The sequence below is a fragment of the Equus przewalskii genome, chromosome 15, assembly GCF_037783145.1.
Source record: "Equus przewalskii isolate Varuska chromosome 15, EquPr2, whole genome shotgun sequence".
In the NCBI taxonomy this organism is placed as follows: domain Eukaryota; kingdom Metazoa; phylum Chordata; class Mammalia; order Perissodactyla; family Equidae; genus Equus; species Equus przewalskii.
The window spans coordinates 1,788,709-1,808,603 of NC_091845.1; the positions used below are offsets into that span (position 1 = coordinate 1,788,709).

Sequence of the window (19,895 nt, forward strand, 5' to 3'; positions counted from 1 at the left end):
AGGCCTTTAGGAGGCAATTCAGGCTAAGTGGGATCACAAGGATGGGGCCCTGATCCAGAGGACTAGTGACCTTACCAAAAGGGGAAGAGACACGAGGAGTGTGCACATGCAGAGGGAAGGCCAAGTGAGGACCCGGGGAGAAGGCGCCGTCTTCAAGCCAGGAAGAGGCTCTCAGCAGAAATCAACGCTGCTGGCACCCTGGTCCTAGACCTCCAGCCTCCAGGATGGTGAGAAAATAAATTTCTGTCGTTTAAGCCACTAGGTCTGTGGTATTTTCTTATGGAAGCCCTTGCAGACTAACACAATGGCCATTCAAATCCAGGCTCCTGACGCAGCCATTCCCAAACCCAACTTCTGCATGTACTTTAGACTACAGTTTCCGAAAGCGTCTGTCATTTGCAGAACACTCCCCCACGTCTGTGTGAAAGTTCCTCCTGCCTAGAATGACCCTGTTCACCTTCAAGACCCAGCTTAAAGATATCTAAACTTTTCTCTGAAACTCCAACACATGCATTGCCCTCACAAGCCGACGCCCACCATGCTGGGAACTGCCTCCCCCTAAATGTGCGGAGACGTCTTCAAAGGCAGAGACAGAGCCGCCTCATTTCTGTAGCTCCAAACTAGAATGAGGTGTGGTGCACAGAGGCCGTGTAGAAAGAATGTGTGTGGTTGGAGGGCTGCGCTCAATCAGCCCCTGAGTCTCCGGCCGCTCTGTGGACCCTCCACTGCCGTCTCACATGGTGCTGAGTTGACATCTGGAGCTCAGTCAACACCTGTTGCATTATCCCCCAGCATCAAAAAGGAAGCAGACCTCATCTCCAGATTCTTGCGTCTACGCTGACTTCTGTGCTAAAGGGGACGACGCTCTCTGCTGTCCAGCAGTTCCCACTCATAGATGCATTTTCACATATAGAATTTCACTTCAAAGTTAAACTGCCACACAGCCACCCAGTAGCTCCAGGGACTACCTGCGGGGACTGTTCTTATCCCAAGGGTTACCAACGGCTTCAGCGAGACTTCTGGACATGGGTGCTCCAGTTCCTGCATAGACAGTCAGCCCCTTTGACGCACACTCAACGGAAACGCTTCTTTTCTCTCCCTAGGAGACCGTGCCAGAAGGCACTCTGGGGAATCGTCCAGCCCAATCACCTCACTCTAGCGGAAGTTCATTCCCCCATTCCACAAACACGTTCACATCCCTCATTCTGTGCCAGGCACAGAAGTCTACTAGAAGCAAGCAATGGAGTAGAAAGAATAAAACTGAACACGAATTCTGCCCTGGAGAAGCTCACAGGTCGTTCTACCACCACGAGATGCAAATCACTCCAGAGTTACATAAAATGCAAACACCTCTGGGAACTTGTTGGAAGGCCAAAGAGACGACACTTTGTCTGAACTTACTCAGAAGTGGAGGCAGAAACAAAACTTCAACACTAGTTTCCCAACTCTTAGCACAAAGATCTTTTCCCCGTGGGGTAGATTTCAAAGTGGCCACAACATCTCGTCTCCCTTCACCCTTGCTCCTCGGGGCGCCCTCACACCGCCTCTGGCTGACTTGCTTTGACAGTGGGACATTGGTAAACTTGACACAAGCAGAGGCTTGAAAAGTACTTGCACATCGGGCTTTGCTCTCTTGTTGCTCTTGAAACGTTGCCACCTAAGAACAAATCTGCGTAGCCTGATAAAGGATGAGAGACTGTGTGGAGGAACTGAGGAACTGGTTCCTGCCAACAGGCCGCCAACGCCAGACAGGTGAGGGAAGCCATCCGAGACCAGCAAGCCCCAAGCTGGCCGGCCAGTGCCTGCAGGGCAGCAGCGGACTGCAGACACGGAGGGAGCCCGCCAAGATCAGCAGAACTGCCCAGCTGAGCCCTGGACGGATTGCTAACCCACAGAACTGTGAGCTAAAGAAATACTGTTACACAACAATATAGTTGCCTGATGCAGCCCAGACTACCTGCCCACTGCAGAGGAAGTAAATGGCAGGTGGCACTTGTCACAATAATCTCATCCTTGCAACACAAACATTTCCACACAACCCTGACACACAGTCAGGATCCAAGGAGAAACGCATGCCAAAGACTGAAATAACTTAAGATACAGACCACTGAAAATGGACCGGCTGCTCTCACCAAGGTTTGTCTGCACGAACGGCCAGCCTCGCTCAGGCGACGGCTGTTTGAGTCTTCTGCCAGTCAAGAGCCAGACTTCAAACAGCCACCACAGAAGTTTTACATGAGATGAAAGAAAAGATCCTATCATACTAACTGTGTGTTATCTCAAAAAGAATTTCATCACCAACCGCTTCCTCACAGCTTTCTTGTTTCCTTTACTTTAACTAAGCACTGCAGAAGTTTATCAGGGAGTTTGAAATTTCATTGAAATGCAACTGAGTTTTAACTGTTAAGAAAAAAAAAAGGCACTGACCCTGACACTTACCTCTCACTCGCACAACCACGGGGGGTGGGGGGGGGGGGTAAGGTGCTATTTCTCTCAGTTTTAAAGTGAGAAACCAACGCAAGACTGGTCAAGTGACAGATCCACAGCCCCACACCTTGTCCTCAGGGACCTGCCTGGTCCTGGTCTGGCGCCAGGCCCCAGTGTTCTCCACCGCGCCATCCTGCTTTGCACCCCAGAGAGAGCAGTTTTCCCCAAAACATGTCTCTTCAAGATCAGCTGAACATGAAAAATGGAGTGGAAGTTCTAAAATGTCAAAAGACAGCAATTTCACCCGGGAGCCTTTCAGCTCTAATCCAGTGGGCTGACAATGACCTGGGGAAACTGACCTGTTTTCACAAGAGCCTACGGCCAGCCAGGCGTGCAATTTTCTCCTGCCTTCAAGCTCCTTCTCTTTCGGTTCTTTTTTCCCTCCTTCCCCCTCTTTATTCGGGGCCCCTTATCTCCTCCGCCACATTCTTCTCTTACTTTCCTAGAGGCCTCCTGGGTTTCTCTTCCTCCTACAATGTGTATCACCTTCCTCCCACCCCATCTCTGGGGTCTTCTTAGTCAGTCTCCTGCCGTCTTTCTGAAGTTCATCCACCCCTCTTACTCAGCCTCCTTGGGCATCACCTGGTGGAAAACGTCTAACCACTGAAAACAGAACCATCAAAATGGAGATGTGGTCAAACAGCTTCTGGGAGGGACCTCTACAAGCCCCGCCCCCAAGTGGACATTTGTGTAAACCCTACCAGCAAAGGCCGACCTGTGGTTTAAACCCTTCTCTCCTTCCTCACTTCCACAATATTGATAGAGCTGTGGCGTCACGACCAGCGGCGCGCTCGAACACATTGGAGGAAGGTGAGGCATGTCCTTTCATCGCCACACACAGGACGGTTTGTTGGATGCCAAGAGCAGAAACGCAGGGTCAGCACCGCGGCGGGGAGAGGCCTGCTAGGAGGTGGCCACGCATGTTAAACCAGGGCCTCTGCGAATGAGTGCTCCTCTCACGGCCTCCTGGCTGCACTGTCCTCTGCCGGAGCCGGCCAGGCCCGCAGAGACAGAGGAGCAACGTCAGCCCCAGTCCCACTCAGTGACCACCGTGAGCATCCCCACCCCCACCCCCAAGGAACCAGGCCGTGTGAAAGGAAAAGAACCTCCTACCCACAAGAACCTTGGATGACCCTAAAATATGGGACAAGGGTCGTCTTGTAATCTCAGCTGTAAAAATTCACACCACTACAGACCACTTCCTCCACACATACAATAACCCATAGTTTGGTTTGCCTTCGTGGACCAAGTGCATCTGGGATTAAGCTCGGAACCTCAAAGCTGCCCATAAATAGACAGTGGTGGACAACGGTCGCTATTCAGGAAGCAGCTTATTTTGCTATTTTTTTCTAAGACTCCACTGCAAAACAAAGCCAGATTTGTATCTGCAGAACATTCTTGTAGCAACTGGAGGAAATTATCCCCTAACGAAGCTGTTGGAAAAATCAGAGGCAGGAATAGCAGCCGGCCTCTCCTCTTGCCATCAAAGGATCTTTGCTATTCGGAGAGTCTTTAAAAAAAAACCCAGAAGAGATGCCCTATTTAAAAATAAGGCAGTTTGCTACGTTATAACAAAGGCAGAAGCATCAAGAGGAGAAATAACAGCTTCATACAAAAGAGAAACTTTTGGTAATTCTTAAAATAGGCAAAAGAGAATTGAGGTGCTGCTAAGAGGCAATAATCTGATTAAAAATAATGTCATTGCTATAAATGCATAGTAAGGTCCATTTTCTCAGAGTTTAAGTATAAATTTCATCAAACAGACATGAGTCAAAGGTGCCTGCTTTTTGATTGCTCATTGTGGGGAGACAATGCAAGGCATGATTCCTCTCTTACCTTCACGAAAATGAACCTGTCCCTGTCATTAATATTGGACTGGCAATTCGGTTTGCTTGGCCATGCTTTCTCTCCTCCATTTCTCCTACTGGTTTGTTCCAAGGCTGCTCCAATGGCCCCACCTGTCCCCGCTGTCAGAGAGCAGCTTGGGCAGCTTTGGAGTGCTGGCAAGGAGCCCCCCGAGCTCCCTGGAAGCCTGTCGCTCAGGGAGACGCCCAGGAGCCTCCTCCTTCTCCCTTCCCTGCCGGTCATCATCAGGCCCCGTTGACTTTAGGCTCTGTTTGCTACTACCACGTGGTGCCACTGCTACGCCACGACTCAGCCCTCTTCCCCTGTCACCTGGATCACTGCCAACACCTCCAACCACTGGCTGTCCAAGTTACAAGTCTGACTTTACCGCGTCCTGGCTTAGAACCCGTTCACGCCTCCCCAACTCGGGCAGGTTCAAGCCCGCCTGTAGTGTGGCCTGCAGGGCTCCCCAGGGCCTGGCCACCTCCTGCCTCTCTAGTTTCACTTGGCTCCTGCCACTTTGCCTTGGGCTTTGTACCCCAGTATAGCACGCTGCTGCAGCTCTGAAACCCGCGCTGCTCGTGCTTGTCTGTCTCAGCTCCCTCCCCTCGCATGCCCTGCCTGCAGGTGCAATACCATTTAAGGGCACTGACTGAAAGGGTGCGTGGGAGTTGAAACCCAGCCCACGCTCTGCTCATCAAGCCACGCACCTGAGAGGCTATGTCTACCTGGTTGGTCTCCTTTTTCTAATTTGCACAAAGGCTCTTCGTGGTTTAGTGGCAGTCCTACCTCTAGGTACTTGTCACATAAAATTACCCATGTGTTCATCTATTCCCACCTCCTCATCAACCAAAGTGGTCTTTGCCACTCCCTCCCCACCCTGGTGCCCAACACAACGTCTGGAACACGCAGACGCCAATAAGCGTCTGCTGCACTGACGCACTGAACGGGAGCAGGACGAGGCCCAGCAGCAAGAGCAGGGGTGCGGCACATGTGAGTCCCGGGGCCTGTCCTGCTGCAGAGGCTCTGGGGAGCCCAAGACCTACCCCAGCTCCTCAACATCCGGGGAGGGTACAGCGGGCGGGCTTGAGGGCAGTTCAGCTATCCTCATAGCCATGGAGACGACAGACTGCAGTTCAAAATGGCTACTCTCGGGGACAAATAAGGGATGCAATTCTGTCGACCCTGGGGATGTAGCAACCAAAGGCAAAGACGGGGGAACACCTAGTCACATAGGTGGCAGGAGATCAGAGGGGAAGAGGTCATGAGGGCTGCAGGAGTCAGCAGGGACCACACGGTGGGGCAGAAACACTCAAAGACGTGAGCAGGACCTGCAGAACATGGCCCAGAACGCTGAGCCAACACCCCAGGCTGGGAAAGCAAGGCACCAGATAGCCACCTTCCAGCCTGACAGAAAGACTCCGGGGAGGGGAGAACAGGGAAAGGCCTGTCCGACTATGAGCACAAAACTTCCGGAAGGCAGTGGGGATTGAAATTACGTTCAGGCAGAGGGTGAAGGTTCTGGATCGAGTTGGCTGGAGGGGCCCCTATCTTCTGGAGCCACAGGTGCCACACCCAAGTGGCTGGTGGCTGATGGGAGGAGGACGCAATGAGGGTGGCAGCAGGGGAGGATGTTTGGTGGCATTTAAATATATCCCAGCTTTGGGGAATCGCTTCTTCTCCAGGTAAATTTGCATAGGTGGGAGGAAGTATCCTAAGACAGCATTGCCCAGAACTGCAGACTGGGAAGGCTTCGTGCAGAAAGCGATCAACGTGACCCAGGAAAGGGCAGGACAGAGGGAGGAGATGTCAGCTGAGCCCCAATCGGGGAATAAGGAAGAAGGAGAGGAGGGGCGGAGGGTCTTGGTTATTGATTCTAGAGCCAATGACAACAGCTCGGCCCTCAGAACTTGGGGAGGCTCCAGAAATTATGCCACATCACCCTTGTTAGTCCATCCCCTGCCATGTGCCCAGCTCCCAGCCCAGACTCCTTGTCTCCAAGAGGAAAATCCTGAAAACCACATGGCCACAGATACCTCAGGGCAGCTTAGACTGCTGGACCTGAGCCTGAGAGGAGGAATCCGCGGTGAGGATGTTGCTGCAGGGTTACTGGAGAGAGAAACCAGGTGACTGAAGCCCGAGGCAAGAAAGGAAAGGAGGGCAAAGTCAGCAAAATCTGGAGAAGGAACTCCAGAGGTTCACGTTCCGAAAGGTCTCTGCAAATGTAGGGGAATTGGAACAAAATGCTAAATGGAACTTTCAAAGATGAGTCACTTGTGAATCCCAGCGATTCTCCAGGCAGGGTGGGAGGGCGCCTCGCAGGGCTCGCACCAGGGCATCTGCCAGTGGAGGGACACCTGCATGTTGAAACGGCTCCCTCAATACACCAGTTGTTATCCAACAGAAGCTACAAAAAGGAAAGCTTGTCAGCTCTTCCAAGCTGAAGGGGCTACCCACAGACCAAGCGCACACAGCACGAGGGAAGCATCAGCTCTAAAGAAAGATGACGAGGCAAAGTATTCATTCCACACGTATCTACTTCATGTCGGCCCTGGCTGATAGAGGAACGTATTCTGGTCCACGCCTGAACTAACCCTCCGGTGGGGCTAGCAGCTGTGTAAACACATAATTACAGTATGCTCTCCAGCCTGCCTGGTCACACGGAATCAAAGGACGACTTTTTTTAGAGTCTAAGCCACCAAACTGAGTATTGTTTCAGACCACCCCCAGCCTCCCCACACAACGCTATGCGGTCAGTCATTCATCACGTGGGGCAGGAGCACCTTCACTGCTCTGAGGAAGGCTAAGTAATAGTCAGAAGCTAATTTAAAGTGGACTTCAAGTGGACTGAGAGCCACTTGGTGGGCTTACTTCAAAGGTGCTAAATATTGCTCCGGGGCACAAGAGCCCACAGGCAACTCAACTCCCATCTAGGGGCCAGTCTCTCTTACTCTGCCAAACCAAGGGTGGAAATCTGCTGAAGAACCAGTATTTTAAAATTCCAAGATACTGCATCTGGATAAGGCAGCCTCCCCCAGGGCATCAGAAGATTTTTTCTTTCAGAATGGATACATATCTTTAATCTATTTCCCACTTTTAATATATTATGGGCATTAGGAAAATTAATTATTCCATTACTCCTTACCAACAAAACCCAAAAATTTAGCAGGAAGACACTCCTACCTATAAAGACAAAAATCTGTCTTTCTTGGCAGTATGTCAACAAGAGCAATTGACTTGGAGGCAGAGGAATCTTAAATAAACCCAGCAACTTCGGGCTGGGTCATCATGGGCCTCTTTTCCCATCTGTAAAATGGGAATAATAATGATAATATTTGTCTCACAGTTGATGTGAAGATAACATGAGCATGTCTGTACAGAGTCTAGTCCAGACGGCAAAACATACCTGATACTCAATTAACATGAGATATTTCTGCTATACCGTAAGCACAACGTTCGTTATTACCGTAAATACTACTAGATGAGCATGAACTTGCCTTGGTACCGCCAAATGTCAGTTTAAAGTTTGTGGTTCATAATGATTAAAGACGGAGCCTCTGGTCTGCTATATTAAAAACAGCACTGTGTTTGGAATGTATTTATTGAAAGGACCCTGCCGAGAAATGCCTTTTTCCTTCTCAGGGTCCAGTCCAAGGAAGATGGCATTGATAGACATAATCTGCCTCCATAAGCAGGTTAAGCCGGTTTCCCAGCTATGGCTGACCCGTGCGACCCAGTGTTGCTCTGAGCCACTGCAGAGCTGGTGTGAGAACCCAACAAATCTTCTGAGGGCAAAACGTTCAGCAGGTGCTCTGGGACGGCCCTAGGAGCTGGACGCAACTTGTTGATCAGAAAACCGACAGTGCCAACTAACAGAGGTAGGCATGGACTCCTCTGGGTAAGACGGCCCCACTGGGTGGTATCTGGGGTCCCAAGGGCCTCTTGAGAAAGATTTAAAAAAAAAATGGAGCAGAGTGGAGAGAAGGAGCCATTTGCTGGTACTTTCCCACAGCTGGTACAGTAAGCAAGACTCCAAACTAAATTAGGCAAAAGGGCCTGGAGGACACTCCCTGGAGGGGACAGACTGAAACTGAGGGTGATCTGAGTTCTTCTCCCCCTTCCTAAAAGCAGCAGGCAGCAGTGCTGAAACACGACAACGGAGATGTCTCAGACCAGGCGAGAAGGCAGGCCCGCCCCTCAGGGAACAGAGCGGATGGTCTCAGTTATGAAGATATGGATATGCTTCTGGACCAGCTGGCATAAACCTCTTCTGCCCTGAAGCCCCCACTGCCTCCCCACCCCTCTGGCTGCTATGATTCCTCCTCCAGGACCCTTTAGGCCTTCGTAAGATGCAGCAACCACCGTGGTAACATCTGTCACTGCAGGGGCCCTCCAGGACTTTCCCATTGGGCAAGGCGGGTTGTGAACTGTCTTAAAGATGGTCCCTGACAGAGGGGGGAGCTCCAACCCCAAGAGGGAATTTATTGATCTGTATCACCTCCAGGGGCTGGAGGCAGAGTGGGTAGGCGGGTGGCCTCCCCACCACATTTCTCTTCCAAAGCCCAGGGCCCTGCCGCCACAGCCATCCACCCTTATTCTGATCCCCGTCAGTACGCACAGCATCAACACTGACTTCCGAGAGAGGCCAGTTTCAGCTCCCGGGGTTGTCATCTCTAACTGGAGCAAACGCAAAGGAGCAGAGAGCTCCCCGCAACACAACGTGAGCAGGGAGACTCTGAAAACTGTCACAGCCCAAGGAGGGGCAGCCGATTCGGCGGCTCGCCCACCGCCCTGCCCCCACGGGAGGACTGCAGGCCCTCTACTTCACCGACCTGGCACCAGGACAACCTCCTCGCTCAGCTCAGCAAGCCCCCGAAGTCCGAGACTCGCACATTCAAACTTCTACTTTGATTTCTTTGTCCTCTTTTTGTATTTTGATCAAATAACACACCATATACCACAAAGTTCTTAGAAATTAAACCAAGAATCTGTAATTCTATGGCCAGTGAAGTCAGAGTGCAGAATAAGTCAGAAGGAGAACTCACGACAATGCTTAACAACACTCTCTCCCCCTGCTCGCTCCATCTGACACAGATGCACAGACAGACAGACACACTCTTCTCTGGAGGAAATCTCTAAGAAAGAGATTGCCAGAACGGTTAGGAACTATTAACAGCTCCTTAAGATAGCCAGTTTGTGTAGCTGCCCTGAAGCTATGATTTTAAGCCAGCTCTTTAAAAGTCTGTATCTCTATTTTTTTTTAATATGCAGCTACCTGGGTTATATGCACCTTGTTGAAAATACAAGAGAAATTTTATCACTGTGCCAGGGTTGGGTGATTACTGAAACACAAAGGCAGCCATAATCCATGCCACACCACATCCCCAGAGATGAGAGGCCTGAGAGACAGGTGAAATGTCCCCAGAACAGAAAACGTCCACTCCTCACCAGGCCAACTGGTCACCACAAATTATTTCTTTCCCTCAATAACACAAGCAAGCAGGGTTTTCCATGTTTCCGACAAGAGGAGGGGCGCAGCAGGAGGCCAGCTGTCTCATTGTGTCCAACGCCTCTTTCTAATAGCAAGACAGATCCTTGATGGAAAAGGTATAAAGTAATTGAGCTGGCAAGAAATCAGAAGGAAATACCCAGACCTCTCTCCTCCTTGTTACACACGTACAACACCTTCTGAAGCTCATCATCAAACAGGAAAAGAGAACAAAGGTTGCTATACATATATACCATTTTGATTTCCTTATCTGAGTAGGTGGTTTTCTGTAATTGTTGGGTGTGATTTTAAAGGAATGCCTGTACAACAGCAAATCAACTCCAGGACGAAACATAAGGTCATGCGGAATTTTTGAAAACTGCCACACAGTAAACTCTGTATCCTAGTTGTCATAATGAAAATAGAACTCCTGCTTCTTAGTTTTAAAAAAAATGATGAAGTGTAATCTCAGCTTTGTTAGCACTGCTGTGCCTAACGTTAAAAGAGCATGTGAAGTAGGTCACAGAGAAAGTGGCCCTGCAGGAGATGCCCCACGAAGCAGGAGAAAGGCGGGTGGGATGCTCCCGCATCTGGGGCAGCCCTGGGGGGGAGACTTACTTGGGTGTGCCAGTCGGCTTCCAGTACTTGCAGAAGAGGTACAGCCCGTCAGCGTTGACCAGGTGAGGGAGGTCCCGGTACGGAATCTTCTGCGGGGTCTGCCTGAGACAACTTTCCTCCGGCATCGTGAGAGGATCCTCAAGCCCTTGGAAGAAAGGAGGACATATTCCGAAGTCAGAAATATGGCAAAAACACATCGAGATAGGAGAGGACAAGCCTTGTTCAGAGTCAGTAACATTTTTTTTTAAAAGCAGTTAAAAAAAAAAAAAACCCTCCATTTCAAAGATTTTAAAAAACATATTTCTTGCAATCTCTCCAAGACTGAAAAATCCCATTTGTTCTTAAGAAAATGCTCACTTCATTTTTTAAGTATTTCATTACAGCTTTCCCCCCCTTCCCATCTGTGTTTATTTTAAATCATTTCAGGAAACTTCATCTTAAAGACTATTTTAGCTGTAATCAAGTGCAAATTATAGTCAGCTTTGTGGGCATAAAGAGCCAGCTGCAACAAGACCCATCTCGCTTAAAATCCCCAAGGGAGTTTCAAAGGGGCACAGTAATGAGGTGGTTGATGCTCCGAGTAATGCCTCCTGTCTGAAATTCCAAAGATGCCGTGACAAACCTGGTTCCATCATGTCCTGGCTTTTGCATTCCACAGCCACGACAGCCTCGAGAATCAGGGCCAGGCAAATAACGGCTGCTCCCTCATCTCGGCGGTCACAGGGCGGCATCCACGCAGCTCCCGAGCCCCTGTGCCCGGACCGGCGCGCTGCCCCCGGATCCCGCCTTGCGGGCTTTAACGGTGCTGAGCCCGGGAGCCTGCTTCTGGCTCTCACTGACAAGCTCTCCGGGGCTCCCCCCCTCTCCAGGGCGGGGAACAGGCGCCTGCAATTCTCCGCTACTAGTTCATGTCATCACTTTCCTAACAAATCACCGGAGGGGCTCGGGCGCCTGGCACCCACTGCCCGGGAAACTGGAAACTAGCTCCGCGCACACCGAGGCACAAAAGGGGTCCCCGAGGCAAAGTCACCCCGAGGCTCCCGACAAACTTTGCTTCCTGCCTTTCTCCGACAGTGCAGGGAACGGAGCCCCGCAGCTGTCACTGGAAATGCCACAGGAAAAAACAAGACTTTGCCTGATGTCTCTGCACGGGGACGGGGGGGACTGGGAAGATGGAGTTGATGGGGACAAGTTGGTTTGGGGGCTGGTGCGAGGGAGCAGGGGAGGGCGCGCGCGCACACACACAGCCACGCGCGCGCACAGACTAGTGCACACACACGCGCACAAGGGGGCGCGGGAGCCCACGCCGAGCGCGGCAGGGACCCCCGAGGCTGCTACCCACCCCTGGTGACGGCACTTGCAGGCTGGGGCGGGGACCAGGAGGCAGTTACCGGGGCCACGAGCGCCGCTGTCGCGTTCCCCGAGAGCCGCGGGTCCTCGTCTGCGGCGGGCCAGGGCCGGGCCGAGCTGCGCGCCGCCGGCTCCGCAGCGACAGGGCGCGGCGTCTGCGCCGCCACTTTATCCCCGGGCCGGCTCGGCGGCGGGGGCGGCCCGAGGTGGGTGGGGACGCTCGGGACCGGCGGGCGGGCGGCGCGGGGAGGCGGCGCCCGGGCCCCACGTGTACCCGGCCCGCGGGGAGGAGCAGGGGCGCAGCCCGCGGACCGGCCCCGCGCTCCTCCCTGCCCGGCCTCACGCGGCCTCGCCCCGGGGGTGGCCGCCGGGGACTGTCACCGGGGCCCTGAACAGAGCTGGGCTCTCAGGAGTCTCAGCGGCAGGAGGACACGCCACACCCACGCACGCACGCACACCATGCGCGCACACCGACCCCCACACAGACACACATAGGGACACCCATGCACACAACGCACAAACGGTACACGCACACAGATAACACATGCACTCACACACAGATACCACAGGTACAGACGTAGTCAACACATAGGGACACACGTATACGCACACACTACGTGTACACAGGGACATAGGCACACACAGATATCAAACGCGTGCACACACACACATGCCATTCGGGTATGCACACGGACCTCCCCACAGATACACACACGTGGGCGCTACACACAGACACACAGACACCACACTATATACACAGACACAGACACATACACACTCACACAAAAATAGACACATGACATCCATAGAGCCAGTAAGCCCATGTAGACACACAGAGAAAGGAACACAGACACGCAGACATGCAGACCCAGACACCCCGCACACATACACAGAGACACGTGGACTTATCTAGGCATACGTACCTGACACACATGTGGGCAGACACACTCATATCACACACACACACATACAGACACACTCAAACCCACACAGAGACACAGACATACACATGAAAAGCTGGGGGACAGAGGGCACCTCTGTCTCAGTGTCACTCTGTGTGTGTACAGGGAGGCTTGGGCTTAGCAGAGCCTGTGATCTAACTTAAGAAATAAAACAATAGCCTCTGAGAAGCAGCTGCCCAGCCTGCTCTCTGGCCGCGGCAGGTCCCCAGGCCTGTGACAGAGAATGGGGCTGGCTGACTCCCTGCGGGCAGAGGCAGCTCTGCCATGTCCCTGCAGGCGGCGTCTAGAGGCAGTGGCTCCAGGGCAGGGAGCTGGGGCATGGCCTTCTAGCTGGCCCTGCTGGGCACGCTGGGTTTACTTGCATTGTAATTCATTCGAGGGGGGCTCTTGGGGGTCTGGTGGGTGTTTGGGGGCCCCAAAGCCTACCAAGCCACCTTTTTATACGGCAGTTGTTTCAAATTTTCCCAGCTCCAACATTTCAAATACACGGTGTGAAAGTTTTCGCTGGAGTTGGCAGCGGAACCCTGTGGAAGTGGCAGTTGAGAGCTTGAAAATGTCCCTCGTGTCGTTACCAGTGTAAAGGAGGACGTGGTGGCTGTCAGCAGCCTGGGGACCTGGGAGCTAAGAGACGGGGGTCCTGCTATTCTGTGTCTGACTTTTTTTAAATTAAACTTTTTATTGTGAGATAATTGTGGATTCACACGCAGCTGTCAGAAATAATACAGAGATGGAGTGTACCCTTTACCCCAATGGTAACTTCTTGCAAAGCTGTAGGATGACATCACAGCCGGGATATTGACACTGATCTAGTCAAGATGCAGAGCATTCCATTGCCACAAAGACCCCTCACCTTGCCCTTTTCGGGCCACGTCCACTTCCCTCCCATCCCTATTCACCCCGTAGCCCCTAACAACCACTAATTTGTTCTCCATTCCTACAATTTTGTCATTTCAAGAGTGCTCTATAAAGTGAATCATAGGGTATGTAACATTTTCGGATTCGCTTGTTTCATTCAGCGTGTCCCGGTTGTTGTGTGTTGCACTCCAGGGTATGGCTGGACCACAGTTTGTTTAGTGACTCATCAGGTGAAGGACTTCTGGGTTGTTTCCAGTTCGGGGATATTATGAATCAAACTGCTGTAAACAGTTATGCACAGGTTTCGGTGTGAACGTAAGTCTTCATTTCTTTAGGATATATGCCCGGGAGCGCAATTGCTGGGCCATGTGCAAACTGCATATTTGCATTGTAAGAGACTGCTAAAATGTATTCCAGAGTGGTTGGACTGTTTTACATCCCACCAGAAATGTATGAGAGATCCAGTTTCTTGGCATCCTTGTCAGCATTTAGTGTTGTCACTATTTTTTTTTTTTTTTTGAGGAAGATTAGCCCTGAGCTAACTGCTGCCAATCCTCCGTTTGCTGAGGAAGACTGGCCCTGAGCTAACATCCGTGCCCATCTTCCTCTATATGTGGGACACCACCTCAGCATGGCTTGCCAAGTGGTGCCATGTCTGCACTGGGGATCCGAACCGGCAAACGCCGGGCCGCCAAAGCAGAACGTGTGCACTTAACTGCTGCGCCAGTGGGCTGGCCCCAACTTTTTTTTTTTTTTTAGCTATTCTGTTAGGTATGTAGTGATATCTCTTTGTGGTTTAATTTGCCTAATGACTAATGGTGTTGAATATCTTTTATGTACTTATTTGCCATCTGTACATCCTGTTTGGTGAAATGTCTCTTCATATCTTTTGACCATTTTCTAACTGGATTGTTTGGAGTTTTTTTACTAAGTTCTGAGAGTCCTTTGTTGGAGGTGTGATTTGAAAATATTTTCTCCCATTCTGTAGCTTGTCTTTTCATCCTCTTAATGTGGTTTGTTGCAAAAGAAAAGTTTTTAATTTTGATGAGATACAACTGATCGATTTTTTCCTTTATGGGTTGTGCTTTTGGAGTCAAGTCTAAGAACTCTTTGCCTAGTTCTACATCTAACAATTTTCTCCTCTGTTTTTCTCTTTAGAAGTTATCCAGTTTGTAATTTACATTTAAGTCTGTGATTTATTCCGAGTTAACTTACGTACAAGGTGTGAGATTTAGATCAGGATTCGTTTTGTTTGTCTATAGATGTCCAATTGCTCCAGCACCGTGTGATGAAAAGGCTCCATTGAACTGCTTTTGCCCCTTTGGCAAACTTCAGTTTGTGAAACTTGTTTGATCTATTTCTGAATTCTCTCTTCTGTTCCGTTGATCCGTGTATCTATTTCTTCATCCATACTACACAGTCTCGATTATTGTTACTTCTAATAAATATTGAAATTAGATAGTCTGGTTCCTCCCACTTTATGCTTATTTTACAAAATTCTTTTAGCTCTTCTAGCTCCTGCACCTTTCAATATAAATTTTAGAATAATGTTGTCTATGTCTACAAAAAATCTTACTGGGATTTTTATAGGAATTGTGTTAAACATGTATATCAACTTGCTGAGGGCGGATATTTTTACTTTGTTGAGTCTTCTAATCTAGGAACATGGTATGCCACTTCATTTATTTAGATCTTCTTTGATTTCTTGTACCAGTCTTGTATAGTTTTCAGCATACAAGTTCTGTATGTGTTTTGTCAGATTTACAACTTTCTTTTTTTTAATAATTGTAAATGTTACATATTTGTAATTTCAGCTTGCGTGTGTTCACTTCTAGTGTATGGGAACACAACTGATTTTTGTATGTTGATCTTCCACCCTTTGACCTTGCTGAACTCACTTATTAGATATAGGAGGGTGTTTTGTTGTTGTTGTTGTTTGGGTTTTGGTTCTTGGTTTTGTAGCTTCCTTGAGATTTTCTATATAGACTTCGTTATACTTGAAGTGAGTTTCTTGTAGACAATATATAGTTGGATTATTTAAAAAAATCCATTCTGCCAATCTCTGTCTTTTAATTGGTGTATTTAACCCATTTGCATTTATTGTAATGATTGGTACGTTAGGGCTTAAGTTCAGCACTTTATTTTTGTTTTCTTTTATGTCTGTTTTTCCTTTTTGTGTTTTCTTTCTCCTGCCTTCCTATGGGTTACTTGAACATGACTTTTTTAGCATTCCATTTTTATTTATCTATACCATGTTTGAGTGTATCTCTTTGTATAGACTTTTTAGTGGTTGCTCTAGGTATTGAATTTTATATATCATAGCTTACTGACCTCATTTTACCAGTTCTAGTGGATTATGGAAACCTAAGATGCCTTTATACCCCTTCACCATACTCCCTTTACACTATAATTGTCTTAAATATTTCCTCTACATACATTGAGAATCACATTAGACTGTGTTGTAATTTTTGCTTTGACTATCAAATATAATTTAGAAAACTCAAGAGGAGAAGGAAAGCCTATTTTATTTGCCCATATTTTTTGCTCACTGTGTTCTTTCTCTTTTCCTGATATTCCATTTTCCTTTTATCATTTCCTTTCTATTTAGATAATGTCCTTTAGCCATTTTTTGAGAATTAGACTGTTTGCAAAAATTCTCTTGATTTTCCTTCATCTGAGAATGTCTTGATTTCCCCTTCCTTCCTGAAGGATATCTTCACTGGATGTGGAATTCTGGTTAGCAGTTCTTTTCTTTCAGCACTTGAAACATTATTTTGCCACTTCCTTCTGGCTTCATGGTATTTGATGAGATATCCACTGTCATTTGACTTATTTTTCTCTTATAGGTGACATGTCATTTCTCTCTCGCTACTTTCAAAATTTTTCCTGGTCTTTAGTTTTCAGAAGTTTGACTGTGATGTGTCTTGGCATGGATTTCTTTGAGTTTACACCATTTGAGGTTTATTCAGCTTCTTGGATCTGCAGATTTATGTCTCTTGCCAAATCTAGGACATTTTCAGCCATTATTTCCTCAAGTACTTTTTCAGCTCAACTATCTTCTTTCCTCTCCCTTTGGGACTCTGATGATACAAATATTAGATCTTCCATTATAGTCCCATAGGTCCTTGAGCTCTGTTCATTTGTTTTCCAGTCTATTTTCTCTCTGTTGTCCAGATTGTGTAATTCTAGTGTCCTATCTTCTACTTCACTGATTCTTTGCTCTTTCCCCTCCATTCTGCCTTTGAACCCATCCACTGAGCTTTTTCTTTCTATTATTGTATTTTTTAGTTCTAAAGTTTCTATTTGGTTCTTCTTTACATCTTCTATTTCTCTGCTAAGACTTTCTATTTTTCATTAGTTTGAGGCGTGTTCATAAGTGCTTGTTGAAGCATTTTTATCATGGCTGTTTTAAAATCTCTTCATTCTGTTGGCATCTATTAATTGTCTTTTTCATTCAATTTTAATTCTCTCTGGTTCTTAGTAGGATGTGTCATTTTCTTTTGAAACTTGGCCGTTTTTGTACTATGTTGTGATACTCTGGATCTTATTTAAGCCTTCTGTTTTAGCTGGCTTTCTCTGAAACTGCTCCAGGTTGGGAGCTGATGGTGGGGAGGTGCTACCTTATTACTTCCCAGTGGAGGTAGAAGCCCAAGTTTCCCGCTCGGCTTTGTGGATGGAGGTGTGAGTGGGGGCCACGTTTTCTTTCTGGGATGTTTGACTGGTGTAGAGAGGTTAATGTCTGAAAGTTTTCTGTCTTGCTCAGCTTTCTGTCTCCTGGTCTTTTGGCTAGAAAGAGCAAGCTTTTGTTGAATATTGTCTGGTCTGTGCCCATGCCATTTCTGGGTTGCTGGCTTCCTCAGCTCCAAGTCTGGAATATTCAAGGCAAAACAAAAACCCAGGGAACTCGCCACCATGTCATTCCTTGGGTCCCGAGGTCCCTAGCCAATCTGCCCTTTGTCTTCACCTTTCCGAGCCTCCTTATGTTGTTTTATGTATAATATCCAGGGGTTCTAGTTGTACTAGTGGGAGGCGTAGGGAAAAGTACATCTCTGCTTTGCAGATGCAGAAGTCCTGTATGTGAATGTTTGCTTCGGTGGTGAAGTCGCCACGTCTCTGCCTGCCTCTATGCCCACAGAGACCTCGGGGCCCCACTTTCTCTGGACAGGATCACTCTAGATACAGTGATCTCCCATAAAAGTGCTAGTTGGCAGGGTCTGCCCCTACAGCCTAGGATGAAAAGACAGGGTAGCAATTCAAGTAAAAGTGGCACCTTTCTGCCCCCACAAGTGTTCTTGTGTGGCCTTCCAGAGATGCTCTGAGGCTTGAGGAGAGTGGAACATGCTGAAATAGCTGTGAGGAGGAACGGAGAATTAGCAATTTTTGGTATGTGTGAAGCAATATCTACAGCGTTTTGCAATCATAAGAATTTTGGTTTTGTAAACTTCAATTATAAATCACTCCTAGTGGGAGAGAAATAGAGGTTGGGAAGAGAAATGACAGGGAAGTAAGACTTTATACAGTCAATCTTAGGGGAAAAGAAAATTGAGCAAAAGTAAGCCTCAGAAATACGCTCCACTGACTAGCTGTGTAACTTCCCAGCAAGCTGCTTCACCTGGCCCACCCACCTCCTCCCCTGGAATGGGGGAATTTGAACACCCCCTCTGGGCCTGGGGCAGGGTCCATTGAGATGGTGTCTATGGAGCAGTCAGCACAGTGCCTGGGGGGCAGCCAGCTTACACTAAATCAGGTGTGACAGCCTGGTGGCCCTGATGTCGAATGTGACCCAAGAAAAAGTACTTTTTCATCTGAAACTTTTAAATAGGAATTTTAGAAATTGGTGATTTTGCATACAAATCCCGATTCCCAGTTTCACATGAATTGCAGGGGAGGATGGTCATTTGGTGCCATGGTGATGGACGTGTTGAGCTCGAGGTGCCTGTAGGGCAGCTGGATATGTGGGCCTGGAACCAAAGAAAGAGGCCAGGCTGGAGATGTAGGAATGGCCTAGAAACAGTGCCTGCGTCCGTGGGAGGAGTGTGCTCACCCAGGAGAGTGAGCAGGCAGAGCTGTGAGTTAGCCCGTGCGCTGCGCCCAGCCAGCAGCAGATTTAGCTTGGCCTACGCAAATATATTTCAAAATATTTGAATTAGTACCCAATATTTAAAAATGAGGACATTTCACATGTTTTCACAGGGTTGTTAAATCCCCTTTGAAAAGCCAAAGCCCTGGTGCCGTGGTGGAAGCTGCCCCGTCAAGCGGTGCGAGCGTCTGCCCTGCCCTATGCTGTGCTGCCTCCGAAAAGCTGGCCCCGAGCTGTCTGATTCGTTTCACTGGGTTGGAATGTGAAGGGGGGATGGGTGTTGATGGTGGTAAGCAAGGTATGACATGTAATTCTAGACTTTTTGAGTTCTCGGGGACATCCAAGTTGAGGCCTGATGGGCATAGCAGGTGCAGTGTGAGACTCAGGATGGAGGCGAAGATTTAGAAGTAATTGGTAATTGATGTCATGGGAATGGATTAGATTGCCCAGAAATTTGGACTAGAGGGAGGAGCAGGCATAGGAGAGATCCTTGTGAGGAGGCAAAGGAGAAGGAGAAGGGAAAAGAGGAGAGGAGGAGGAGGAGGAGGAGAATTTGCAAAGGTGATGGAGACAGAGGGGGATGACGCAGAAGGTGTGATTTCACAGAATCCAAAGGTACAGCATGTTGTAAGAAGAAAGGACCAATGGAGCCTAACACCGTCCAGAAGTCAATCAGGAGGACTGAAAGGTGTCCAGTAGGTTTGATGAGAAGAAGGTCATTTGTGAGGCAGGAGAGTGCAGTGGCGAAATCTGTGGATTTTGGAGCCAGACAGCCTGGACTCAAATCCCAGCTCTGCTGTCTGACTGTACAGTCTTGGGCAGGCGATTTACCCTCTTGATGCCTCTACAAAATGAAGATAATTAAGATTACTGTCTATAGTTCATGGGACTGGCATTTGCTCAATGCCTAACACATGGTAGGTAGGGCACAATAACATTTCACCATTTTTTTTTTTTAAAGATTGGCACCTGAGCGGACAACTGTTGCCAATCTTCCTCTTTTTTTTCCCCCTGCTTTTTCTCCCCCAATCCCCCGAGTACATAGTTGTATATTTTTAGCTGTGGGTCCTTCCAGTTGTGGCGTGTGGGATGCTGCCTCAACATATCCTGATGAGCCGTGCCATGTCCACGCCCAGGATCTGAACCCGTGAAACCCTGGGCCGCTGAAGGCGGAGCACGCGAACTTAACCACTAGGGCACGGGGCTGGCC

The 19,895-nt window shown here is 48.8% G+C and overlaps 1 protein-coding gene across 10 annotated transcripts in view; it reads right to left on the bottom strand.

The window, feature by feature from the left end:
* The window catches only part of MGLL (monoglyceride lipase), a 110,536-nt gene extending 98,482 nt beyond the window's left edge, over positions 1–12,054 (bottom strand). For 3 of the 10 annotated variants that reach the window (XM_070574565.1, XM_070574562.1, XM_070574561.1), the window contains exons 1-2: positions 11,061–11,980; positions 10,439–10,583 (exon numbers count right to left, since the gene is read on the bottom strand). In XM_070574565.1, coding sequence (XP_070430666.1) covers positions 10,439–10,583; positions 11,061–11,169 — 254 coding nt within the window. In that variant the 5' untranslated portion in view covers positions 11,170–11,980. Of the gene's footprint in view, positions 1–10,438; positions 10,584–11,060 lie in introns of all 10 variants that reach the window. The other 7 variants (XM_070574570.1, XM_070574568.1, XM_070574563.1 and 4 more) reach the window with 6 other exon arrangements.
* Between the last annotated feature and the right edge of the window lie 7,841 nt (positions 12,055–19,895).